The sequence below is a fragment of the Chionomys nivalis genome, chromosome 4 (assembly GCF_950005125.1).
Source record: "Chionomys nivalis chromosome 4, mChiNiv1.1, whole genome shotgun sequence".
NCBI classification, from domain to species: Eukaryota; Metazoa; Chordata; class Mammalia; order Rodentia; family Cricetidae; genus Chionomys; species Chionomys nivalis.
Window position 1 is genome coordinate 98,673,342 of NC_080089.1, and position 27,694 is coordinate 98,701,035.

Sequence of the window (27,694 nt, forward strand, 5' to 3'; positions counted from 1 at the left end):
CAGAAACTAGAAACTTATCAAAAAAAACTAAATAATTACAATTGTGTTAATTAATGGGAGGTTATGGTGTGCCAAGAAAGGGGATGTATATGCAGGAAAGTTTCCCAAAAGTCTCCAAGCGGATAGGGTGGATGAGGAGGAAAAGTCTTGGAAAAGTGTGTATATCCTAGGGGCAGAAGTGGACAGAGCACCTGTCCCCAGAGGCTCACAAATGCAAAAGCCCTGTGGTGAGAAAAAGCAAGCTGGTGTCATTCAGGGATGGCGCTCACATGACAGAGTCTTACGAAGCTGGAGGTAGCAGGCATGGGAGGAATAAAACCGAGGGGCAGCCAGGGCACGATGAGAACCTTGGATTTCCACCTGAGTACAGCAAACAGAGATGAGTTCTAGAGAGGAGGCACACAGATGTCCAAAGTTCGATGTTTAGAAGATATCTCACAGTAGAAACTAGGCTGGAGAAAGGCCTAAGTGCGTGGGGGAACGATTGGCCATCACTGCCATCCAGCTATGAAGGATGCTAAATGGGAGGGCGAGGAGACCTGTGGAGATGCGAGAGAGAGTTGGGGGGGGGGGGGACTCTCACTGACAGTGAACAGACCAGACCCAAGGGTCCATGTGCCCCATAAATATCTTTTCACACAATCTTTGAGTATCTTGGATCTTTAATGCTGGTTTCCTTGTGGCTTTCCTTTAAAAAGTCCAAGTTTCTATGTACCTTGGATAGTCTGACTGAAGAGATACTTCCCTTTTCAGACCAATTTTTGGTGCCATTAACCAGTACCGTCCAATGGCAGATCTACAAAAGTCCTCTGTTCAGTGGCCACTTCCCAGTCTCCAGTTCTGAGGCCCCTCCCTGTGTTTTTTCCTGCTGCCACTAAACAGCAGCAAAGTACCATGACTGCCTTACCAGACTGGCAAAACATTAAAGACATTAAGTGCCAAGTCAGTAAGGAAGTGACTAAGAAGACACCAGGAAGTGAACATAGATAACATAGTTTTTGTTTGTCTGTTGTTTTTCAATTTGATGCAGTTGCTTCTCTTAACATTGAAAATGTTTACCTAAACTCAAATCAGTGGGAAAGGGTAAATCATTTTTTTTTCCAAATTTTGGATAACTGAGTAACCCTCTGGAAAAAAACTAGCTCACCTATTCCCCATCCATTATTCCAGAATACATTTCCAATAAATCAAAACCATAAAACAAAATCATAGAAATACCAAAAGAAACCACAGGGACAATATCTCTATATTAATCATGACACAAAACTCAAGAGGCCATAGTTTGATAAATTAGCTTCACCAATTTTCTTCACTTTTTAAATGGGCATGATGGAAACCATTGTAAGCAAAGAGAAATTAAAGAGAAAAAAGTTGATGATTGAAAACCCTCAAAACTATTTATAATGTACCATGAATAACACATTTAATTTCCCCTAATATATTGAAAGCTTATATATCAGTAATAAAATAGACATACAGGCAAAGAATATCAACAAACATCACTGAGAGATAGACATACCTCTCAGTCATATGACGGATGAAACATGTCAGTCAGCACTGCAAAAATGGTCTAAGCCATATTTTGACTTTTTTTGTTGGTGGTAGTTAAATAATGAAAGTTGGAGACCATTATATTTAAAAGTATATTGGAGATAAGAATTATGATTCACAGGTAGGAAAAATGGCTCATTAAGAACCCTTACTCCCCTTCAGAAAACCAAGATTCAAGTTCCAGAGCCAGCACGGCAGCTCACAACCATCCAAAATTCCAGCTCCAGGGGATCTGATGCCCTCTTCTGGCTTCCTTGTGCACTGACACACATGTGGTGTGCACACACACATGTGGGCAAAAACTCATACACATAAACTAAAATTTAATCTTTATAAAAGAATTCTAATACATAGCGGAATGGGAGGCAAATTTGTACCATTCCAATCAAAAATTACAATCATTGACTCAGCCATTTTACTTGGAGAATCATTCCTCAGATAAATTTTCACATATAAATTCAGATATGGACATAGTTATTCACGCAAGACGTGATTGTCTCCAGAGTTATCCATGCTTCTTAGGGTCACATCCAGCAAGCCTTCTCAGGATCTACTTTAGGGAGCTTTGCACAGCCATGATGGAGGGAAGAGCCATTCACTAAGATAGAATTTCTCACCAACCATTATTATAAATCCTATTTGTGGAGCACATTTCCTACTTTGCCACACTTCAGTCTCTCTACAACCACCCCTCTTCTTGGATTTCTCAGTTTAATTCTTTAATGTGACTGAAGAGCTCTGTTAATGTCCATTAAGTGGCAAATGTATAAATAAAATATAATGTTTCCATACAGTGGAATATTGTTTGCAACAGAAAGAGAGTAAAGTACTGATACATATTAAAAACAGGGGTGAATCCCCAAAACATGAGATCAAGTGAAGCACATGATATCATGTGTCTCAAAAGGCCATGCATTATACGATGATTCTAGACACACACATGGAGTAAGAAGAAACAAACAGAAAAGTAGTTTTCCCTGGGCCTGGGGAGTCGACTGGGGAATGACTGCAAATGGGCACAAGTGGGTAAGAATTTTCTTTTGTGGGCTGATGGGAATGTTCTGAGATGGGACTTTGATGATTACAAACATTGCAAATTTACTAAAATAATGTAATTGTATGCCTAAAATGAGTATACCTACAAGATAAAAATAAATACATCACTATAGCTAGAAACAAACTTTATTCTTTTTGGGCAGTTGATACCTCAACTCCTCAACAACACAGACTTGGCCTGCAATCATTCACAAATACCATGCCCATAGCAGCCCACACCTCTGTTCACCCTCTTTACCCAGAATGCCCTTCTCACTCCTTTATCCTTCTATACTTAAGCTTCTTAAATAGTGGGTTACTACCCTGTAAGTGATGACACAAATGCTTGTGGTGGCCACACACACACACACACACACACACACATGTTCACACACAAATTAAGAGTAGCAAAGGTTTCTGAGTATGGAAAGAACAATGATTAATACAAAATCAACATGCAATAAATCCAAAATATCTCTGCCAGTGCTGAACTTCCTGTGACACACAGCTTCACTGCTGCTCTCATTCTGCACACACACACTATGCACACTTCATTCTGCACGTCATACCATGCAAGGCCAGCAAACTCAAACACCTTAGCTCAGATTTAAGCCAATCAAATGCTCTAAACAGTGGTTTTTTTTTGTTTTTACTGTATGTAAGCATGTTCTACAATGTATTAACAAAACCAGGATGGTTTAATGACAGAAAACAAAATCAATATTTTTCTACCATCATTCCTCAGCATCCATCAAATCAGTACATCTTTGGGTTCTATTTTGTTAAGATGTCTAATTTTTTTAAACTGCTTTTTAACTTGCTTACTTGAGTTTTATTTTTTTAAAAAAAAAATTATTGAGTTAGAGTTAACTTGGGTTTGGGATTGAGGTAGAATTTCCAACATCTTCGGAAAAGGCCCTAAACATACTTCTGACATTTGGTATTCTGAATTAATATAAACCAATGTTCTCAGCACTGATGACCATAAATGTAAAATATTGATCAACCTTGAAATACTGAAGATGCTGCATTCCTACAGTATCAACTATTTAGCCAAGAGTTAAGTCTTTATCTATAAAACATGCAAGCACACCCATGTCATCAGTGTGTAAATTTGCATCTGTCTTTAATAAATGCTAAGATTATATAACTGACTAAGAGAGGTTTTAAAATAAATGGCTTTGTGATTCACTATTGATAAAAGTCTGGTTTTTAAACCTAATTTACAGGCTTATGTACCCAGGTGTGCATAAAGTTCTCTGGGACAAATGGCGTTCAAGGAAGAAGTCTAAGTAACCCAATTCTAAACCAACTGCCAAATATTCCTTCAGTCCGTCTTGTTTCTGGATGAGCAAATGATGCTAAGTGAAGGCAAAGGCAGCATCTAGAAGTAGACAAGGAGACATCCCTGTCACTGGGACTAGAGACCTGAGTAGTACCTAAAAGTGTCCCAAAGGCAGGGTGAGACTCTTGGTTTCAGAATCCCATGCCAAGATGGGATTTCCCACACTGGAGGCCCATCAGACAGTCAGCAGGCCAACTGTGTTCAGCATATCCAAGCACAATTGGCCATGTTTGCAGAATACTATTTCTCCTAACTGGCCTCTCTCTTACATTTCCAAAACCATTGTCCTATGGATGGGGCTTACATGACTGGTCTTGTTTCTGTATGCTTTTGTTGCTGTTGTTTTGCCAGAATAAGGCAAGAGATGCCAAGGACTTAAGCCAAGAGCACCTGCTCTCACATGCAGGCCCAGAAAGCCACGCCCACTTCTAAGTATTGTTGCTGAAGTTCTGACAGACCCTAACACCTTCACCTGACCTGTCTGCCACAAAACCATCTGACCTCTACTGCACGAAGCCAGAGAATGGCAGATCTGACTGGACACCATTCAAGCGAGACAAGAGCTGTTAACAAGCAGACAGACTGAGGACATTCTGTGACAGCTGCACACAAGTCAGGTGGCAGACACATGGCAGGACTGAGTTCTCTACAATCCTTCCTTTAAGGAGTCTCGGGGCCTCAATTCCCCCATGATGGTGTCAATTTAAATCTGGATGGAGATTAGTTTTCATAATGCTTCAAGCATGAGTGAGTTTATTCCACACAATTTAACATTTGGTAATACACTCTTTCCAACTTCTCTTTAATTGCTTTGTGTGTGTGACTTTGGTTTCTGCTGCTGAGCTGTGAGCTCCTTGAGGACAGGGAATTGTGTTTTGACTAATTTATTAGTTCATGTCACACAAGCAACATCATCCTGTGCACGGAGCTTTACACCACTAGCGCCGTGCAGCAGTGTTTTATCCGGGAATATGGAGGACCAACGAAATACACGGGACTTCTTGGTACCATCTCAGTTTTTATCCTAGATGATCTCATCCACATGCAAGGATGCGACTGCCATGGAGTACATCACCGTTTTCACTGCTCCCCGGTGCTCAGGCTGCCTGCTGAACATTACCTGCAGATAACCTGGAATTCTCCTTTCTCTCTACAACCCCATGTCCGCACAACCCCATGTCCACACAGTGCCAAGGAATAACTGCACTGCTCCTTCTGCACTGGCTCCATTTCTGTTCCTCACAGGGGATTAACTACCAAATCTTTCTTCTATTCTCTCCTCTTTGGTGCCTCTACCTAGTGTCCTCTTCCTTTCCCCTTTTTACCACTGACTCTTCTCTCCCCTCCCCTCCTGGTCACTCTTTTTAATTCTTCTAACCCTATGAGTCTGCTAAAGAACAAATCCTTCTCCTCCATGGCCATCCCTATAAAGGGTTAGAACAGTGTTAAGGGCCTCACTGTACTCTGTGGTGTCCAGCCCTCAAAACAAACAAACAAACAAAAACTAGATTTCATAATACCAGAAGATGCAACGGAAGCTACTAAAAGAGGTAGCCAACAGTCCTCCACATAAAACCTGTGAACCACAGCAATGACCAACAGCATGACAACCCTCAGGGTTCAGTGGTAGCATCCATACCTGGGCAGTAATCAACAGCTTTCTCATTGAACTAAAGGCCCTTCTCAGCAAGAGGGAAATCAGCCCAGTGCTGGAAACCTAGCCAACTACCCAGGGCAAATGAAGTCATAGATCTTGGAGGAGAGCTACAACTACTACTTTACTAAACCAGTATAATCCCTAACTACATTCTAAATATTTATCTTTATGTAGTCTTCACCCCTCATTAAGGAAACTTCTCTTACAATAGAGGGAGACCATTACAGAAAACCACAATCCATCAAATTTCAGAGCTGTGGAACCCAGTCCTAACCGGCATATTTACAGCACAACCCAGAACTCAGTGATCACTGTGAAAGGGGAGGCAGAAAGACTGTGAGAGTCAGAGGAACAAGAACCTTGCTTGATACTGTCTCTCCTAGAAATGTCAGAAATTACACCAGTAAGTCTAGGCATCGTGTCTGCCTAAACATGACTCGAACAAGGAAGACACCAACAGTCACGCTAATGTGGAAGGGGGGAAGCTCAAGAAGCCTCAGCCCTCGACAAAGGACCACAGTCAACTAAGAAATGCCGAGATCAGGAGAAATAGTCTTCCCCATGGAAGAGCATGCCAACTCGTTATCCAACACCAAATAGTCAGCCCTGAAAAAAACATGTCCATACAAGTAACATTATGTGGACTGAGCAATCAATGATAAGAAAAAGAGGCTATGAATTTGAAAGAGAGCAAGAGGCTAAGTCCAGCGGAGGGTTTGGAGGGAATGACGTAATAACAATCTCAAACAATACAAGAATGACTTAAAAAGATGCTGGAAACCAGAGGCAATGAGTAAAGCTCTACTGTGTTCTGCATCCTTGACCACTGGTTCTTCACTGGGACTCACTACAGTGCTATCTAAGGAGAAGAAGAAGCAAGCCACCTTGCAAGTCACACAGAATAGTAACAACCTTTCAAAGGGCACTATTATTGATGCAAATAGCCCATCCGTCCTTGAGATAAGCATAATAAAGAAAACAATGACACCCATTAGAAAATACTTGCTCAGGCTTTCAGACTGCAACTTTGATGAATGGGAATGACACCTTTAGATGCCACCAAGCTTCAAGTTTGCTAGACTTACTTATTAGAAGTCAGAACTGGTCTGTCGCTGGGGAAGGGGGGGGCCCCCAAGTGTCTGAACAGTGAATATTGACTACTTGCTGTCAGACTGATTGTGTGACTCTGTGTGACCCTGTGTGTGTGTGACTGTGATTGTGTTTGTGCTTATGATCATGTGTGGGACATATGGCATAGATATGTGTACGAACCTCTCCCCTTTCAAGCCCACCATCACGATCTCTTCCCACCAGGCTGTCGACATTGCCTTTTGGAGCAGCCTGCGGACACTGATCCATCCTTTATCTACAAGGGAGGCTTCGGGTTAGAAGCTTGCAAAGGTCATTTGCAGTCAGTTTTGATAAATGAGGTTGATGACCAGACTAAGCAATTATTTATTGGTCAAAGAATCCAGTGAAGTTAAGAGATCTGGGTCATTTCTACACAGCCTCTGATGAAAATCACAGCCTAAAAGCCTGAGTTCAAGAAGGGCTTGATACTAGCATTTGTCTGGAGTATTGTAACACCCCCCTCTCAGCCCCAGAGTTCTCACTGACCACGAGAACGTCACCACCTAGCAACCCCCACAAACTGCTTATAAGGCCTGCTAGGAAGGTGCACTGCCTCTGGACACTTTTACTTAAGATAGGGGCAAAAACTATTTGGTCTGGAGAGGTGGCTCAGTTGTTAATGTGCTTGCTGCCCAGCCTGAGTACCTGAGTCTAGATCCCCAGCATAAAAGAGCCAAGTATGCCTATACACACCAGCAACCCAAGGCTAGGGAGCCAGTGGTGGGCAGATCCCTGGACCTCACTGGCTGGCCAGTCTAGCTGAATTGATGAGTTCCTGAATCCAATAAGAGACATTGTCTCAAAGCATAAGGTGGCTCAGAATTGAGGAAGACACTTGATATTGGCTACTGGCTTCCACACATCTGTGCACACACACATACTTGGAAACTTACATGCATACACATACTTTCACATGATCACTTACACAGAAAGAGCAGACACACACACACACACACAGAATTATTAAAATCATTCTGCCTCTGTTAGTCTGACAAGATCCCAGCTATCCTAACCTACATTGTGCCCAGCTCAATGAGCTCACTTCTAAAATCAAGAATGGAAAAATGAGCTGAAAAAGCTGCTCATTCCCCAAACAATGTTTGAGGTATTGGTGACACCACAGAAAACAGACATATGTGTGGCCCCTGTGGACCTTATATGGTAACACAGTGAACCAGAGAGAGAACAAACAAGACAAATAGAAAGTCAACTGTGCAGCTACTTCCTCGAAATTGAAACACTCCTTCCTGGAGGGAGGAGAAAGGTTCATTAGATCCAGGACGCGGGGCAGGTTTAGAACTCAGGAAGCTCGGAGACTCCCGAGGCCCCTTCGTGGTGTTAGATGAGCAGAGAAGAGCAGCTGGAGAGAACCCTGGATGGAGCTGCCTGCAAGCTGTGTGGAGTTCTGGAGGCACAGCCCTGGGACTGGGGCTTTTAATGACACAGCTGCTATGGAACCACTCACCCTGCATTCATCTTCTTTTAAGTAATCTCAATAAATTTATTCGTTCACCACACTGGAACTGAATGAGTTGAACTGTTTTGGGGGAGCTGTTGGTTTTGTTCATCTTGGGGGGAGTCTGTCACTGGTGTCCTATTTGAGGTGAATAGATTTTTTTTCTCATATCTTTCCTTGGGAAGTTATGCAACAGAGTCACATAGTGTTACAGGTGCTTAGAGAGCTCATGGGAAAATAAGCAGTGGCAGCCAGTGAGTAGTGGGGTCCCTGGGAAAGGCTTCTGAAATCTGAATGAAACCTACCAGCCAGACTGGGGATTCATTCCAGACACAAGAACAAATGCTCAGGACAAGCCTGGTACATGCTAAAAAATAAATACATAAATAAATAAAAACCAGGACAGCAATGTCAGGAAGACTGGAAGGAGATAAGGCTGGGAGGTGGCCAGGGGCAGGTGACCTCACCTTTGCTAACTGTAGTCTTGTGACCACAGACAACTTCCTGACTTTCAGTTTCTTCACCTGCAAAATACTATTTTCCTTGCAGGGTGTGGTGAGGCCTCACAGGTCACGGAAGTAACTCCCGTAGAGGCTTCAGCAACCGCCACTCACCGCCTCCCAGCAATTACTGTTCCTAGAACGACAGCCATCATTACTGCGTTAACCTCAAGACCTGCCTCTAGTTGAGTCAACCGGGTGTGGAAGCCATCTTGATCCTAGATAAGTTATCCTGCAGGCCCTGTGCCCAGCAAGATGTAAGGACTAAAGGTCCATACTCCCTCTCCACACAGACCAGGGAGACAACCAACAGCCCTTCTCTTCTCTGACAATTTCTCAGGCTTCCTGAGCCTCCCTTCAGCGGTGACCATCTTCTTTCAATCAGGCCTTCAGTGGGTTCCCATCATCCACCAGCTCAGATCACAGAAGATAAAATGGAACACAGCTCAGAGGCCCCGGGTCCTCTCTGCAGTCTGTAATTGGGCATCACCTGCTGTTAGGGGAAGCTGCTATGTCACTAGAAATTGTTGCCACTGTGCCCAGTGGGACAATAATGGAAATGTGATGGCCTTGCCCAATCAGGGGAGATGGCTGCCTCTCTGCACATGCCTCCAGCAGGGTTCAACTTCATCAAGCACAGAGGAGTGCACAGATTCATCAGGGCAGCAGATGGGGCGGAGACACGGCCATCGAGCTTCTCACCAATCGGTGTGGACTCCAAAAAAGAAGCTTCAGTGTGGAAAGGAGGTTAAGCCTGAAAGAGCTAGGAGATTAGACAAGCTGGGGGCCTAATGAAAATGTAAAATGCAGTCCTTGGGGCATAAAGTCCTACACGCCCAGAGGGACCTATCACTTAGCACACCAACCAACCAAGGCAACATCTCCCCAACGGCTCCCCTGCGGGCCTGAGCACCAGATCACCTCCCAATACGCTTAATTTACCTCCCAGATGTGCTGGGCTGGGAGGAGATAGATGCCCCCCCCCCACATCACCACAACCCAGGTGGTGTACAGAAAAGAAGGGTGGCTCACAGAACCCTGTTGCTTTATGGCCAACATCTTGAAAGACCTTCATGTTGTCCACTGCATGGCACAAAACAGAGTTCTCGAAACCCTACTCTCTGGAGGGCACGAGACTCTCAAAGGAGTAAGGGGGCATAATTAGACTGTGAAAGCATGTGTGTGATGCTACCCAATACAGCTTCTAGATTTTAGTCTAAAAGCAAGATTCCCCGAGACCCATTTGAAGCAGCTGGCCCACCTCCCCTCACAGGTGCCTCTCTGCCTCTGTCTCCCCATGTCCTCTCTAATAGCTCTTAATGCTGGATGACTTTGCCATAAGATTTTTCCAGAGGGTGGTATGCACAAATGTCTCTTCACAATGCATCAAAGAAATGATTCTGCCTGAGTTCAGCTGGTGAACCAATGAGTTGACTGGGCTCCTTCCAGAAGTGTGAGTGAGGTAATGGTTAAAGGAACACGGATGCCTCAAAAGTATCTGTCACCCCATTGCTGGATGGTGTAGAAATGAGGAGGTGAGAGAGAAGGTCCCAAGGGAGTACCCCTGATACAGAAAGGCACTGAGGCCCTGTCCAAAAGGAAACCATGGCAAATTCCCCACAGCGCGTACCTAGTGCTTACCCAGAAAACCAGATACCAGCATGGCTCCAAAAGCAAAGAGTAAGGAAAACTAGGAGATGGGGCTGGGAGGGTGGCCTAGTGAGACCTAGTGAGACCTGCCTCTGCAGTCCTGCTCAGCCCAGAACCAGGCGGTTAGCACAGGGTGGGGGTGGAGTCCACCAGCTCTGGCCTCAGCCAGACCCATCTGGTTGACCAGAAGCAAGTCTTTAAATCTCTCCAAACCAGTTTCCTCTTTTGTAGCACAGATAAGTGGAAAGTGTCTAGTCTGTGAGATGACCGTGAGGATCAAACAGGATTTTCAGCTGATGTGCTTAAAAACCCAAACCAGAGTCTTCCGGAGTTGATCAGTGTGGAGGCCATCCCTCTGGCGAGGCCTGCATGGTGGGTTTGGTGGCCCTAGGCAGTGTGTGATCTGCAGCTTTCTCCAGTCTGCCTGGTTGTCTATCCTTGTACTTCCACAATCATTACCATCATATGTGTGTGCACATGTGTGTGTGTGTGTGCGCACGCGCTTGCGCGTGTGCTTATGAACCCTACAGTTGGAAGTGCTGTTTTTGTCCCTCCCTCACTGAGGGCTAGTGAGGGCTCGCTCTTTTTCCCTACTCTGGCTTAGAAGGAGCTCCCTCGCTGCTCAGAGACCCCTGCTATGGGAGCCACCACATTCCCAGGAGGCTCCAGGTCCAGCTGACTGGCAGGCATCTTTATGTACCCCGACACATTTCAGGCCTCAGGATCCGCCAGCACATCAGGGACAGCACTGACAGTGCAGGCCTGTGCCTCAGGAGGGAGGAGCATCTGGTCCACACAGCCCCAGGCCACTGGAAGCTCCACCAGGCAGCAGCATGGTGTACCAGACCCTGCCTGGAGTGGGGTCCCTAGCCATCATGACAGCTGCTGCTGCTGTTGACACCGCAACAGTGACAAATTCATCCTTCTGACAGGATCCTTTTAAATAATTCACGGGGAGCTGGGGATTAAGACACTGTTTCTCTCTGTCTCTGTTGAGATTTAAAATACCTCCAACTGGGGGATTTAAAGAGAATATAATGGCCTGGCCCTCTAGGATCTACCCTCCCCCATTTCCTCCTCTTTCCCATTTCCCAAACTCATCCCCCACCCCACCAGCCAGCCCTATTACAAGAAGGTCCAGAAAACAAGAAAGAAAGAAAAAAAAAAAGGGAGGGGAGCCAGTGCTTGGCTGGTCACTATGGCAACGGTGGCAGGGTATTCAGCTACTATTATCCCAGTACCTCACACATGTGATTATCTTAAGCTGTCTATTGAATGTGGCTCGCACTGCTGCCCAACACGGCCTTGTTCGACAAGGCAGGGGCGGGAGCTGCAGGCCCCAGGCCCCAGCTGCCTAATAGAGCTTGGCTCAGCCACTGGCGCCACTGGTGGAGGGCACAGAGTTAGCCCTGGAGAGACTAGTGGCATTTCCCTTCAGCTTGGGGGCATCACTGCTCAGAATGCCTAGCAGAGGCCAACCTGAAGCTGTTCCATCACACTGGGTCATAGGCTAAGAAAATGGGCTCCTCACTCTGTTAGCTGACAGCACATGGGCCATGCTGGCTATAACCAGCTGGAACCATCCTGGAGACAAGAGAGCCAGCCGTGGAAGGAAGGAGTGGCTCCTGGCTTCATTCTTTTTCTCAGAGTATAAGTGAGGTACAGCTGGCCTGGGAAGAAGGATGCCTCTCTTCTAGTCCGCTGCCCCCTCCCCAAGTGGAGGGGAATGTGGCCACCTCCTATAACCTGCTTTGGGGGACTCTTTTTCCTGTGGCAGCTGGAGCTTGGTGCCAGGATGCCTGTGGAGGACTCGGACGCCTACTGAGAAAAATTACCTCACTCCTTTGCTCCCTGGACTCAACTTTGGATGGTTTCTAGACTTAGGTGCCTCGATCCACTAACATTCGTTGAATGAAAAGATCACTCATCAATAACCACTGGACACATCCTACCTTTTCTAGCGCCCCTTTGAAAATTCAGGTCCCAGGCTGAGCCCAGGCTGGTACCACGCAGTGCATGGTGGCACACTAGTATCACCCATGGCACGTACTTAGCCCACTCGAAATATTTAAGATCAGCCTAAACTTTTCCTCCACCTGCAACTCCCTGTGACTAACCACAAACAGGTCCCAGGAACTCTAAGACTGCCCAGTGTGTCACCCCTGGCTCATTGTTGCACAATGAATTAATTGTCTGTATCTAAAAGCAAACACAATTCATTATCCTTGGTCAGGTAGGAGTCAAAGCAGGGCAATCAGCCAGCAAGACAAGTCTGAATCCTTACTCTATCTAACATCACATTGACTGCTTTGTCCTTTGTGACACCAGGACATGGCTGAGATTCCCTTGTCCATCATGATGAGTCAGGGCCAAGTGCATGGAGATAAGATGCACCACACACACACACATACACACACACACACACACACACACACACAGCTCAAATGCAGGAGGAACTCATTCAACAGAACCAACACCAAAACCACCAAATAGAACAAAGTGCTCACAAAGGTCCCCTCACACCCCTCCCTTTTGGAGGGTCCTCACTTCTGAATAATTTCAAGGTTTAGGGGATGGGATGGGACCCATGAAAGACCCTGCATCATTGCCTAAATCCTCCTGTCTCTAGATACCACCAATATCTTCTTGGATTTCTGACCAGGGCTCACATGATCTATGAGTAAGGCTCCCCACTTCATGCTCCACCTAGACTTAATGTCTTCTGCCCCTAAACTTTCATATCCAAAACTACCTGCTCTAGCTGTCCCTTTCAAGTTTGTTTAAAAGAAAGAGAGACAGGAAGGAAGGAAGGAAGGAAGGAAGGAAGGAAGGAAGGAAGGAAGGAAGGAAGGAAGGAAGGAAGGAAGGAAGGAAGGACAGATGGACTCATTAGGCACTCTCCAGGAGTACCACTTTCTGGGCTGTGGCTGTAGCCTCCTGTCTCCCTGTGTAAGGTATTAGAAGCACTAGCCTCTGCTCATTGTCTACCTACCTGCCCTCTGGTTCCTTAATCATCTATGGTCCCCTCTCTGTAGTAAAACAAGAGTAACTCTGTGGTCAGACAGTCACGGGGTCAGTCTCAGTGCTATGACTTTGAGTAATGGCTCTGAGATTTAATGACACCACTGAAAAATAGAAGAAATGTCATGTACCTTCAGCGCCCTGGTAAGAGTCAGTGAGGTGATACTTGTCGTCCTGGAACCTGGTGCACCAGGCCAGTGTTTAACTCAGGGTGACCAGTAGTGGGAGAAGTTCACTGAAATCCTGCTATCAATAGCAGGGTGTGAGCTCTGGCCTTCCAATAGAAAAACATGGCCTAATAGAAATGCCAACACGTTTATCTTGTTCCCACCCTAATCCCAGCCAAGCTAAGGCCCTCTAAAGAGAGTCAGTGCCGCACTAGTCAAAGGAACCAGCATTGCCCTCAGCTTTGCAGTTTACAAAAAAAGGTAAACAAAATTAAATCCTCCCTGTCACTCTGTAAATAAACTCTTTAATCACTTATGTTATAAATGTAGAATATGGGACCAGAGAAATTAAAAGATCTTAGCAGAAAATGGAAATACTCCCAGAACATGAGCTTCCAAATCCTGGGTGTGCCCCTTTATAAATATGGTGGGTGATAATGAAAGGAATGCTTCATCAGGGAACAGTCCTGCTTCTGCACAGATCCACCCTCCCTAGGGTTGGGCACAGAGTCTTCACTTTCTTCTGATGACCTTGACATTCCCTTTGTTTCTTTTCTTCTGAGCATCTTCTCTGGGCATGCACAAGCACCACCGTTGGGAGGGGGATGTGTCTGTGTGTGTGTGTGTGTGTCTGTGTGTGTCTGTGTGTGAGCACGCACAAGTGCATGGGTTTGTGTATGCAGTTTACGTATGCATTCATGTTTGCGTGTACATGTGCATATGTAAGTGTATGTGCATGCACATGTATGTAGAGGCCAAAAGTTGATACCGAGTGCTTTCCTCAATTGTTTACACCTTATCTATTGAGACAGGAACCTTCTCACAATCTGGAGCTCACTGATCTGACTGGACCAATGGGCCAGAAATCGATGTGGGTATCCCTGTCTCCACCTCCTCAGCACTGGGATAATAGTCCAACTTTTTGCATGGGTGTTACAGATCCAAACTCATACCTTCATGCGTGTGCATCAGGAACTTTGCCAACTGAGCCATCACCCTGACCCCTCCTCTGACATCCTAAGTCAACCTCACCTTGCTTCTGATGCTCTGCCCTTCACTCAGACTTCCTAGCTGAGTACTGTGAGTCCTGGCGAAAAGGGCTGGTAGACTCTACTCCATTTGGGTGCCAAGATTCAGGAAGCCTCCTTCCTTTCACAATCCAAAGAGCCCCTTGCCCTTAATTCAGGAAGAGCTGTCAATGAAGAGTTTCAGGGTTGGCACCATTTTCCCATGGAGGGGTTGAAAGAAGACAAAAGACACCCATCTGTTCCAGTCGACATGGGTTATGCCTATTAGGGTGCAAACAAGCTGGATCTGGCTTGGGGGAAACACAGACCCCCCCTGCCTGTGTGCTCCAACCTGAGCTGGAACCTGACTGTCATGGGTGAGACATTCAGGCAATCGCTTTTTTCTGGGGCATGTCTTCTCTGAGAAGGGAGAGGTGGGTTTGGGACAGACCTAATCAAATAGGCTGTTGTATACATCTGTGAGTCACTTCTAAGGTAAAGAAAGAAACTTAGTGTGACATCGAGACTCTGGAAAGCCACAACTCCCAAGGTCCTTTAATCCAGCAAACTAGAAGTAAGGTTCTCTCAACCCCATGACCCCCTCACTCCCCCCATACAACACACACACACACACACACACACACACACACACACACACACAAGTCAACCCAACTCTCCTCCCCCAAGGCTCCATCTAGTGCCCACCAACCTTCCTGCCTTTGGGCCTCTTCCTTCTGAGAGCAGATTCTGAATGTCCAAGGGCACCGTCCATCTCCCACAGGAGGCTCTACTCCCGGCTCTAGTCCTGAGCCCCCCATGCCTTTGTCTGTCACTGTCTCTGTCAGGCAGGTGATTTTAAACTTCCATTCCTAAAAGACGCATATTATATAAAAAAATGTTTTAAGTGCCTCGGGTGTTTTGCTCCTCATTGCTTCATAAAAGTGACATTAATAGCCAGGGAAGAGCTCGGCTGAGAGCAATTAGGGAGGATGTTTCAGGTATGAAAGCTGTTTTGAGCCTGCTAATGTTTCCTAATTACAGGCCTTTTGGTAGAGAGAGAAAAAGATAAAGAGTGGGTGGGAGACCTAGGGTAGGGAGCTCTGACTTAGTTCAGTGGTTTACCTGAAGAGGGAAGGGGAGGAGGGAGGAGGAAGGAGAGATCGGGGTCAGAGGCCACCAGCAGGGGGGCTGGCCTCTCTTGGCTGAGAAAGCCACACTAATTCCTGGGTAACAGCTAAGGAAAGAGTTCCATTCATGGCTCATACTGTGAGAAAAATAAAACCTTTCACATACCGTGCCTGAATTCCTGGACTTCATGGGCGACTCGGCTTGAGCCTTCCACACTTCACGTCTGCTGTTTGTCCTAAGCAGGCATCTCATTAGTTATACCATGGGGGATCAGTCCACCAGAGGTCAAAGGGCAACTGGGACACCTTTTTAGCCATGTGATCTAAGGTAATTTATCAGCTGCTCCCCAGTTTAGTTTCCTTATCAGTAAGATGGAGCCTGGGAAAGCCCAGAGGTTGGTTCGTGCAGGCCTCTTCTGCTTGTTTGTTTGTTTTTCATTTTTAGTTGCCATCTAATAGCCTGTCTGGAATTTATACCCTGATTCCCCCTGGAGAGCTAATTCCTCATTCCCTTCAGTCCCTCGCCTTCTGCTGGGCCTAGGTCCACACAGAGCAGACACAGGCTGTATGTGAGCAACGAGGACTCTGTTTGAGGGTGGGTACAGAATCCAAGTCCAGTCATTCGGGCCCAAGTAGAACTTAATGTCAGGGCTTGCGCGTGAGGGTCCAGCAGCAAGTGTTTCCTCTTTCCTGGCAGAAAGATGGACGATGCAGAAAGGCAGGAGCTGCTGTGGACCCATACCCAGTACTGTGAGAAAGAGGAACTGTATCACCAATACCCAATACTGTGGGAGACCAAGCAGGAGAAAAAGCTGGGGAGATAGAAAAGGAAGTTTAGAAGAGACAGGTGGGGGTGGGGTGTTGAGGGGAGTTAGCTCACCCCCTAGAATCTAGACTGGCCCAACCTGTAGCCCCATGCCACCTGGCCCACCCAAGCCATGAGCCAGGCTGCTTCCTCCAAGGGTGGTTTGTGCTTTTCTGTCAGTGGCCACCAAAAGTCCTGACGAAGGCGAAGTACACATTGACAGTTGCTACCAGGATCCAGTCACCAGGCTTACAAGCACTCAGACCGGCATACAGTATGAGAAAGCACAGCCGGCCGCATCCTCTGCCCTCCTGCTCCTGGCATGACTCCAAAGTCAAACAGGGGAAGTTCCATTCACAAAACCCTGTTCTCTCCCAGTTAAATCTCACTTGGATCTACCCCTAACTCAGCTCGGGGCGTTCCTGTCCTAATTAGCAGGATTGAGTCATCAAAGGGAAGAGGAGAATAGATTGAGCCCTCCAGAGGGCTGAGAACCGGCTAGTGTTTCCTACAGAGGTGCAAAAGAGAACTCCTCTATATCCTGTGTGCTGCTGTTTGTTACTCCACAGAGCAGAGGAGGGGAGGGAGTCTAAAGGGCAGGCCCTGGTCACATAGGCAGGGACTGGCCACGTGGGGATGTGAGCAGATATTTGATGTCATGGCCCAGGGCCTAGGCTGCTGCTCCTCAGGCCTGTCACTCACAAGCCCAGGAAAATCGGAATTGATTTTCTTTGGCCTTAGAAGAGACAGGCAGTTACTGGCGTAGCTTTCTCTCCTGAGTGTACTTTTCTCACTCCCAGGAAAGGCAGCTGTCAAGGGTACCTTGAAGACCTGAGGATAAAGGACGTAGCCAGGGCTGCCCACTGACCCAGACAGTCCACACCTGGACAACCAGAAAAGCCTCACAATTGCCTGCAGCTTGTGCAGAGAGTTAATGGCCAGATAGAGACTTTCAGGCAGGACTCTTCCCTATCTCAGCAGCTGGCCCCAGAAGTTTAACACTTATCAGTTCAATAATCCTCCCAGCACACCACAGAATTGCCTAGAGAGGCCTGGGTAAAACTCATTTAACTTCATTTGTCCACACTTAGACACATATACCACACAAGCATGTATATCTACACAGACATATAGATACACACATGATACATGTGTATATTCAGATACACACACATATACTGATACACGTATAGAAATGTAAAGGCATACAAATGTATATGCATATAAACATAAATATACACAGATATATACACACAGATATATACCAAGACACACAAATATATACAAACATAAACATATACATGCATACATAGAAATTATATGCACAAACACAGGCACATATAGGTGCATCTATACACACATATATTTAAATACACCCACATAAAATATATATATATACGTGTGTATGTGTGTATATATTTATATGCATATATATGCTAATTACACAGAGAGCACACGGGAGCCTGTTCATTCCAACTATGGGTTTGCCAGGCTTGACTCTGGATCCCCTTTGCAATTCTCCTCTAGCAAGCCTTGGTGAAGAATGGCTCGTATTAAAATAGTCAACTCCACATGCCACTGGCTGTGAAGGTGATTCCGAGAGGCAGCATGGATGCATATGGAGTCTGGAAGCACACAAAGCCATCTTTGAAGATGAGAACTTCATAGAAGATGAGAACTTCATAGATGTCCGCTCTGAGAGACTCCCATCACAGACACAGGAACTGACACAAAGGAAGGCCATCCATGGCTCAGGTGCAATAGCAGGTGAGCTCGGCGCAAGCCCTTTGAGAGTAAAGGAACTTTGGGGTTGGATTTCCAACAAGGAAACTGAATATGCCTGGCTCTCAGAGGGACCCAGACTTGCCTCTAACCCATCCCAGTGGGGGTTTGAAAAGAGAGACACCTTCTGGGTGTCCATTCTCCTTCATCAGGCTCATCTCCGAGGTAGTGCTATTTGCATTGCTAACTAGCTCTTTAATGGCAGTTGGATATTGCAAGGCCTAGGACTAACTCTTTGTCGGACTATAATGAACCTGCCCTGGGCATCTCTTAGTTTAGAGCCCTGGGTTACAGATGCAAAGAGGTATCACTTGTTCGGCTGACGGACATTCCTGGTGCCTGTGCCCTGCTAGGCTGGCACCAGGGACGTGGAACTACATATAGCAGACTCATCCTCTGGGCCCTGAAAACATGGACAATGAAGGTCGGGGTCACAGAGGAAGGCAAGAATGGGAAGTGTCAGGCAGCACCTTAAAACAGGACTATCGGGGAGCACGGGTCCATAAAGGCCACCATTTACAGTGCTGCAATCACCCCAGACTCTCTGGACTCACCACTGCCCAGAGGTCCTACACTGTGGAGGACTGGCAGGACAAGTATGGACCCAGTCTAGGAAGGAGTTCCTGGAGAAACTCACTGGGATGCCCTCACATGGAAACTCAGCACCTACCTGGCTTTGTCCATTTATAACATGATTTTTTACCTTTTCCCTCTGTTCACCAGGTAGTGTGTGATTTTGACTAAACCAAGAGGCTTACATTACTGCGAGTGCTTAATTACCAAGCAGTATTTTGAATTTGGGCATAAATATGTTCTGATTTTGGCATGTAATATTACAATCTGCTTTCTAACAACAAACTGAAAACTGCTTGTGAGCTAGGAAGGGGTGGTTAACCAAGCCCAGATCAGGCTGTTCTCAAGTACAGCTGCAAAGGTTTATGGACATAAACTGAAGAGTAGATGTTTAGGCTCTCTCTGTGGAGCCCAACAAGCTGACCATGTCACAGTGTCAGCTGTCTACCTTCTTGGGGAGCATGGAGCGGTTCCTTCTTAAGACAGAGCAAACCTAACACAAAGTTCCCTCCAGGCTCACCTAACGACACCACCCAATTTCCTTCTCCAGCTTGGTTAACTGATTGATGGCTTACTAAGTTAGCGCTTACTATAGAGAGATAGTTCAAGGCCTGTGTCTTTTCCACTGGATCCTAAGCTCCTTTGGATCTAAAGTTTATCTTCTGCCCCAACCCTAAACTGGGACTTCTCATTACCTCTAAGGGCTGCACCTTAAATCCTACCCCTGCCACAAGGCCACAGTTTCAGGCCCTACTCTGGTGTCAGATGTGTCTACACATCTGTTCTACAGTCTCACGAGGACTCCCTCTGGTCAACACAGTCAGTCCATAAGATGCCAACAGCCTCTCGCTGGGCTCAGCTCCTCTGTCCTTCAATCTCACCCTTACACCTGCACAATGTAACTCTGGGTACATCCACTGCCATCTCTCCAGGCAGAGTCAGGCAGGTGACAGAGACTTGTAGACTGGCCCACCACATATGCATGGCTGGTCTTCACTCACAGCGGAGCCCTAGCCTCAGCCACATTTCTGTTGATCTTAACTCGCCTCTCTCCAACAGTCAGTAGCAGGTGCTCTCGACCTCCCAAAATTTCATACTCAAGACTAACCAACTTCATTGTTTAAAGCCTCAATCCCAGTCTCGGGCAGCAAGCAGGAAGTTAGGATAGATTCCATTCCATGGCCTCCTTTATCAACCTAGAGCACACGAACCTCTCCAGATACCTGTTGATCTCTGTCTTTGGATTTTAACAGAATAGGAATTGCTTCCTTAAAAGGTAAATGTGTCCCCAGTATCTCTGGTCCTCCATGTCCCACACTGTCTTCATCCCCTCCCCTCTATTGCCACAGTCTCCCTCACTTTACTTCCTCCTGACTTAAGACTGCTTAACCACTGCTTCCTCTATGCTAACATAAAGAGACGTAAATGCTACAGTGGTGTTGGATGTCACTGTGAAAACCTCCCTGACACCTAGAAGATCTGTGATGGAGTAGGGAAGGGTCCAACAGAGTTGGCATACAGAGAAAGTGTCCCTGAGGATAGGCCAAATGAACAGAGTAATGTGACGGAAGAGTGGAGGATTGCTCTTGATCTCACACCCTTGCTCTGTACTAAGGTGGTTGTAACCCTATGTATGTGGCTGAGAAGGGGTAAGTTCTACTTATGCTGTGCTGAGACAGACAGTCCCTGAGAATCCAAGGCAAGGTGCGAAGTTGGATATGGAAACAGTGGTTGAGTTACCAGCACTGGCAGCCTCTACTCAGGATGACAACAGAGAGAGGAGAGAAAAGACCACAGGATGGAAGCATAGTCTTTAAGATAGCCCTCTCAACTGAGACCGAGGACCAGCCTGAGCATCCCACTGGTTGTTCTAAGCCAGACAGGCTCAGCAGGTTCTTGGAGCATCAGTTGACTACTTATCTGGTTGTAGAATCCCTATAAGAAAATTCGGGGGGCTGGAGAGATGGCTCAGTGGTTAAGAGCATTGCCTGCTCTTCCAAAGGTCCCGAGTTCAATTCCCAGCAACCGCATGGTGGCTCACAACCATCTGTAATGAGGTCTGGTGCCCTCTTCTGGCCTGCAGACGTACACACAGACAGAATATTGTATACATAATAAATATTAAAAAAAAAAAAAAAAGAAGAAGAGAATTCATGCCACGTTAGGAACAAGTGGGAGGGACAGGCCATGAGCAGCTAGACAGCTGCCATCTCGAAAGGACATCACTTGACTTTGAACATCTCCCTCAAGGAACGTCTTCCTTGGAAAAAATGGAATGTTTAAGAAGACAGATGTTGTGTACAAGAGGAAAGGGAAAGAAAAACAAATCAAGGGAGGGACATTTACAAATCATAAATAGTCTTTATAAGCACATGTAAGCCTGCCAAGAGTAATGAGATCTGCGAGAGGGAACAAGCTTGAGCTATCCAGGCATCTTAGACTAGTCATCTCATCAGCTTTGTGTGAAGTACCCTGGTTGCCCACAGTTATTTCTAGCAGTATTTGGACCTGTCCAGCTGGGTCCTTTCTTAGTTCCTATCTCACTCTTTTGGGGATTACTAGCTTCATCCTGACCAAAAGCGTGGTACTTATGCCTGGTAATGTAACCTGCAATGGGTCAGGGGTGGAAGTGAGAGCCCTGGGGATTACCATTGACCTACCACCTGAGGAGGTCTTAGCATAAGGTGAGGATCTGTTGTGCTGAGGATCTGCTATGGAACATACATGTTACAAAACACAGGAACAGAGAAAGCCAAGGGCAGGTGAGGAAGCCTAGGGCCGCCCTGCTCCACCTGACTTCACTTCTTGCATGGGAAGAAGATCCTCCTCATCCCCCAGCACTCTCCCTTTATCATTAAGCCCCAGAGCCAGCCAATCACTGTGCAGGACATGTGGGCATCTTCTCTATCTCCTCTATCTCACTGTGGTCCATCATTGCTGACCCCAGCTCCTTTACTCTTCTCAATGGGCTCTGTGGGTAGAGCATTTAAATCTGATTCTTCTGATGCACCCAAGGCAGCTGAAGGAGTCTCCCCCATGCCTTCCTTCCAGCAGTTCTCCACAGCCCTATCAACAGTGTGGCCCTTTTACTCTGTTGCCCAGATGTCTCCATATCCTGGAGGATTAAAAACCCAAGGACTTCTGACTGTGTTGTGTTCTATTCTGCCCCACCTCATCCTGACACTCCCCAACCCCTACCGTGGTCCACACACAGACTTGTGCCACCTCCGCGTGTCTTTTCATTGCCCACCATTTGACCAGCTGTCCCTCCTACCTAGAACATCTTCCCCAGCACTTCCTGCCCTACCTGTTAAACTATACCGCGCCCCAATCCAGTTCACATGAACCTTTTCTTTGCAAAGAGGTTTTCGCTCCCCCACCCCTGGGTTCCTCATTCCCAGCTCTGTGTCATGTATGTCTATTGGTCTCTCCAGAGTCACACAGAAGAGATGCATCCTAGCTTATCCATGAACATGGTTGGCTTTGCCGGGAGACTATGAGCATCACAGAGCTATTCATCATAGCTCTAGGGTCTGGCCAGGTACATGTACACTGACCAAATCAATTAAGGTTGTGTCTCTAAAGCAAGCTCCCGGTGCAAGTCAGCCTCAGCACTTCTGACCACCAGCCCCTTTCTCATGTCCTTGGTCTCTGTGCAGCTCTGTGGGCACTGTTGATCGCCAGTGTGTTACAATGGCAATAGTGTTAATGTCCCCCTTCTATAGTCTGCATTGCCCAGGAGCTGTCTGTCTGAAAAGACTGGGTCACAAGATGCTCTGCACCACACACCAGGGAACAAATCTGAGACCCCTAGGTGCTGCCTCTGGATAGGTAGTACGCCCAGCATTCCCTCCTGTGCACTGCTCCCCACATGTATGGCTTTAGGAAAGCCCTGCACTTCCCAGCCACCCTGCGGACTCAGGATCTCCCTGCAGGACTGAAGCATGCTGGTCTGATACTCACCCCAGAGGCAGGATTGGCCGTCCATCCCAACTCTGCAGTGGCTGTCCTTGTGTCCATCAGCGTTTCTGCAAATCAGAAAAAGAACAGTGCATGAAGCTATGTGTGATCGTAGCTGGTGCCAGAAATATCCTTGGGTATCTTCACAGTCAGGCTCTTTGGTGACAACCAAGACACAGTGAGGGGACAGAGTTTGCTGAAATCCACTGCAGACCTCATGTTTGCTCCGGGACTCCTCAGTTAACTCTGTGCCAGGACCCACCTTTGCACTCACATCTTTATCCCCCACATCCAGCATCTACCCAGGGACTTTCTCAGGGCCATGCTGACCCAGTAGCCAAACTCCATGCCTTCCTCTAGCCTTGCTGGGTCTTCTGTGTATCCTCCTCCAGCCTCTCTTCTCAACCCCCCAATCCCCCGACTCCTCCCTCTTGTTGCCTTTAGATTCCCAGATACCAACTGCTCCCCTAAATCTCTACCTTCCCACAAGTCTCTTTGCCCTGGGACAGACATATGCCCATCCTTTCTTCCCCAACCTGACAAAGGCTTAGGTAATTTGACAAAGGGCAGGTCTTTTAACCCTAGCACAAGTGCAGGTGAACATTTCTTTATTCCCTGTTGACCTTCTTAACCTCTGGCTCATAACCCATTCTGTTCCTGCCCCTAGGCAATGGTTGATTCATTGTCATTATAAAGCAAAGGCCATTGTCTTTACATTCACAGAAATAGAATTACATACTATGTACTGCTTTTATCTGGCTGCTTTCAGGATAACAGATTTGTTTTTTGTTTTTTTGTTTTTTAATTTTCGAGACAGGGTTTCTCCGTAGCTTTTTGGTTCCTGTCCTGGAACTAGCTCTTGTAGACCAGGCTGGCCTCGAACTCACAGAGATGCGCCTGCCTCTGCCTCCCGAGTGCTGGGATTAAAGGCGTGCGCCACCACCGCCCAGCTCAGGATAACAGTTTTAAGATGAGCTCATACTTTGAAAATGCAATTTTTTTTTTACTTTGTTGTTATTTTGCTGGTATTGGGGTTGGGGGAGCTTTTTTGAGCTAGGGTCTTGTGATGGAGTCCAAGTTGACCTTGAACTCCAAATTCTCCCTACTCCAATTCATGAATGCTGGGAGAACAATCGTGTATCACCACACTCGGCTGCATCATTTCTTTATGCTAAGTGGAATCTCATTTTAAGAATGCATCTCAATTTGTTCACATATTTATTCTTTTCCAGATTGGGACTATCGCGTGAGAGTAGGTGTCCTTCCAAATCTTCACCAGCATCGCATACTGTGCCTTCTTCATGGCTCAATGGTATTCTAGCATGCACATATATATATATGTATGTATGTGTATATATATATACACATACATACATATACACCACATTCTCAACTCCAGTGGCTGTGTTGGCTGATCCCACATTTTGGCTCTTATGAATAATGCTGTAATAAACATAGACATGAAGTTCTAAGTTGTTTTCTTAAAAATTCACTGACTCATCTGTTTGTGCTTTCTTGATTCTCAGTGCATGTCCCTGGAATCATTATTTTGAGTCACATGAGGAGCATCTCATTGTTTTCCTTTTCTTTGGGGTCTTCTGCTACAGAGTAGTGGACTCCTCTGGAGACATTGTACCCCTGTGCTTCTTCATCTTTACTGTGTCTTTACATCTATGTTTGTACAGCCCAAAGACTATGTGTCTCCTCCAATTGAAGGGCAGCCTTCGTAGGAGCATCTTTCAGCTGGAGATGTTTCTTAGTGCAGTCCTCTGGTAGACTCACTTGGATTTAGTTCCAGGTTAGTGCCACAGCTCAGTCTCTGTAGAGATTCTTTGGCTAGAATCAATAGCTTTTAAGATGGTGCATGTGACAGCAAGGCCCGTTTGATTTCAGATTGTGTGGGAGCAGGGACATTCTAGCAGCCAAGCGGATGCAGTGATTGGTGCATAGAGCCATGGCGGTAGGGACACCTGCTACATAGACACTCGTGAAGAAAACAGCAATGCCCGGGATGCAGAATTTAGTAGCTGATTGCTTAGGAGGAGCACCTCTGTCACTGGTGGTCTCCTATAATGGCAGTGGTCGCACTGGGAATGAAGAGAGTATGAGGGATGTGTCCCTAAACCTCATTGGGGTGACCACTGCTGGCAGCAGAGATCCAATGAGGCATGTCCTTGGGTCTCTCGGTGATGTACTCTTGAGGCACTAGGGAACAGGGGAACCACAGGAAGAAGCTGCCAGGAGCAATGAATGGAAGGGAGGCATGGGATGGAAAGGAGCAGGTCCCAGAAGGCAAGGGCTTTGTTTCTTTTGGGTCTTGGGGCTTGCACCACACACTGTGCTGAACCACCAGCCCGTGTTGTACAGGGCACTATATGGGTTTGTACTGTTAGGTCTAGTTGGGTTCTTGAAGCTTTCAGGCATTGTGCAAGTTTGGGAGAATGCTTGCAGGGTGCCCAGGATGGGCATAGGCGGAAGTTTATGCTCCTGTTGGGGAGAGGCATATGGATTCCTACAGCAGCTCTGTCCTCAAGAGGGCACGACTTGCATCATTCTAGTACTCAAAGGAAGAGGAAGAAGAGGAGACGATGTAGGCTCTTCTCTGAGAAATGCTATGGTGCAGACTCTGGGCAGCAATCTCAACTTTCCCCCAGCCTGTCTTGACTATGGAATTCCCTTGTAAGTAGACTATGACTGTCCCCGGAAATGTGGTTCTGCCATTCCCCCCAAAAATGGTCATCTCCCAAACCAGGGTTCAGGGTCCTGGTCCCTGCTGCTCTTTGCCCCTCTTGGAGAGCTATCCTAGGTTTCTGTCTCACAGGCTCCCATCACTCCCTCTGCAGCCACTTCACCACAATGGTTCCTGCCTGGGGAGGCAAACACTGTCCACCTCTGTCCAGCCGTCCTGGGGTCTTCTCAGAGTCCTTTGTATGTTCTGGACTCTGGTCATTTTTCAGACACACATCGTAAATATTTAGTCTCATTTGGGCGCTTACCTTTCAATTTCTTAGCAGTGTCTTTTCAAGGGTCCAAGATTTTAATTTGGACAAAGCCCGATTCATCATTCGTCAAGATTTTCTTCCATTGTCTACTACCCTACAGAGAATTCTTTGCCCAGACCAAAAGTAAAAAGGTTTTTTTTTTTGTCATCTAAATACATTTTGATTCATTTTTAGTTAAATTCTTGATGGAGGAGGGTCATCTGTCAAGTGATCGATCCTTATGCCTCAGCCTCCTGAATAGCTGAGATGACGGGTATGTGATCCAGCACCCCACCCGAGTGATGTCTTAGATGATCCACACATGCTAGTGGAGGTGTCTTACTCATTCAGATTCCCCAGAGTGTATACATATCAACAGAGCAGTACAGCTCACCCCAGCTGCAGAGGTGTTGGGACTATGTGCAGAAGTGCAGAAAATACAGGGGAGCGGGGTGTCAATGTAGCGGATCCCATATTTCCCTTCTGGCCCCACTACTCCCCCTACATCATGCCACCAGCCATTCCACACTCGTTGCTTCAGGAAAGAGATATGAAGGCAGAAAGCAGACTCAAAATCTCTAGACTTGGGCTGGAGAGATGGCTCAGAGGTTAAGAGCACTGACTGCTCTTCCAAAGGTCCTGAGTTCAATTCCCAGCAACCACATGGGGACTCCCAACCATTTGTAGTGAGATCTGGGGCCCTTTTCTGGTGCTGCAAGCAGAATACTGTACACATAATAAATATTTAAAAAAAAAATCTCTGGACTTGACGGAAACAAGCATCAAGGCAGAACCTAGAGGTGTACAGAGAAACCGGAGGTGAGCTGTGGGGATGAAATGAAAGAGACAATGATGGCTGCCATCATCACTGGGATGCTTCGGTGGGTAAAGGGTTTGCCAGGCTAGCATGAGGAACTGAGTTCAGATCCTTAGCAGCCATGTAAAAGCAAGGTATATATCTATAATCTCAGCACTGGGGAGGCATCAGCTGGAGGATTCTGGTGACTTGTTGGCCAGCCTGTGTAGCCAAAATGGTGAGCCCCTGGTTCAGTAAGAGCCCCTGTCTCAATAAACTGGATAACACGAGAAGACACCCAACATGGACCTCTGACCTTCACACATGTGTGCATATTCAGCTACACACACACGCAAACCACATCTACCACACACATAGCACGTGCACAGACTACACCCACCACACACCACACATCACACACACAGGCGCACATGCTCAAAAACGAAAAGAAGTCTCTACTTTTTTTGAAATTCATTGGTCAGTGCTTCTCCAGAAAGCTATCTACCCCAGAACCCAAGAAGGAAGTCAGCTCCAGACACAGGGCCCTGGACATCTACCATCCCAGCAACAAGTGACCTTGCCAGCTGATGGACACTAGAGAAGGGCCACCCAAGGGCCTGAGCAGGTCTAATGAAGGACCCACAAAGAATGACCTTCATGGACCATAAACAACGGCCAGGTAGACACCAGGAGCCCATGTGGAACACATGTCACACGGATCTCTGTAGGGCTAGGACCAACATGACCACAGGAAGCCTCCCCTGCCCCTTGACAGTGTGAACCATGCCTCCAGCACGGCTAGCATCCCTGCCCCAACAGAGAGAGAGTGCACATTTGGAAGTTGCCTAGGAGAAGGAAAAGCAGCGTTTTCTTGCCCTCTTTGGGTTTGGGTTAGGGTTGAGCTGTGCTATCCCATGAAAAATACCAGAGCAAGTATCACAAGTTTGTTTTCCCTCCCACTGCCGACAGCTGGGATCCTTGCGAAGAGCAAGCGTCCCTTCTCCCCTCATCTCCCCTTCACAGCACTAACAACGGTCATAATCACATACCACATTTACATAATACACTTCTCAGAAGGTACTCCAGGGGCCCCTGTAGAAGCTCATCGCGGGGATCATTAAAGTATCTCTGCCAGGTGGGTCTGAAGCAG

General features: G+C 46.7%; 1 protein-coding gene across 1 annotated transcript in view; it reads right to left on the minus strand.

Moving 5' to 3' along the window:
• The window catches only part of Ephb1 (EPH receptor B1), a 432,751-nt gene that overhangs the window by 279,846 nt on the left and 125,211 nt on the right, over window positions 1–27,694 (minus strand). Inside the window, exon 2 of the mRNA XM_057767268.1 lies at window positions 22,771–22,835. Within this exon, the coding sequence (XP_057623251.1) occupies window positions 22,771–22,835 (65 nt within the window). The remainder of the gene's footprint in view (window positions 1–22,770; window positions 22,836–27,694) is intronic.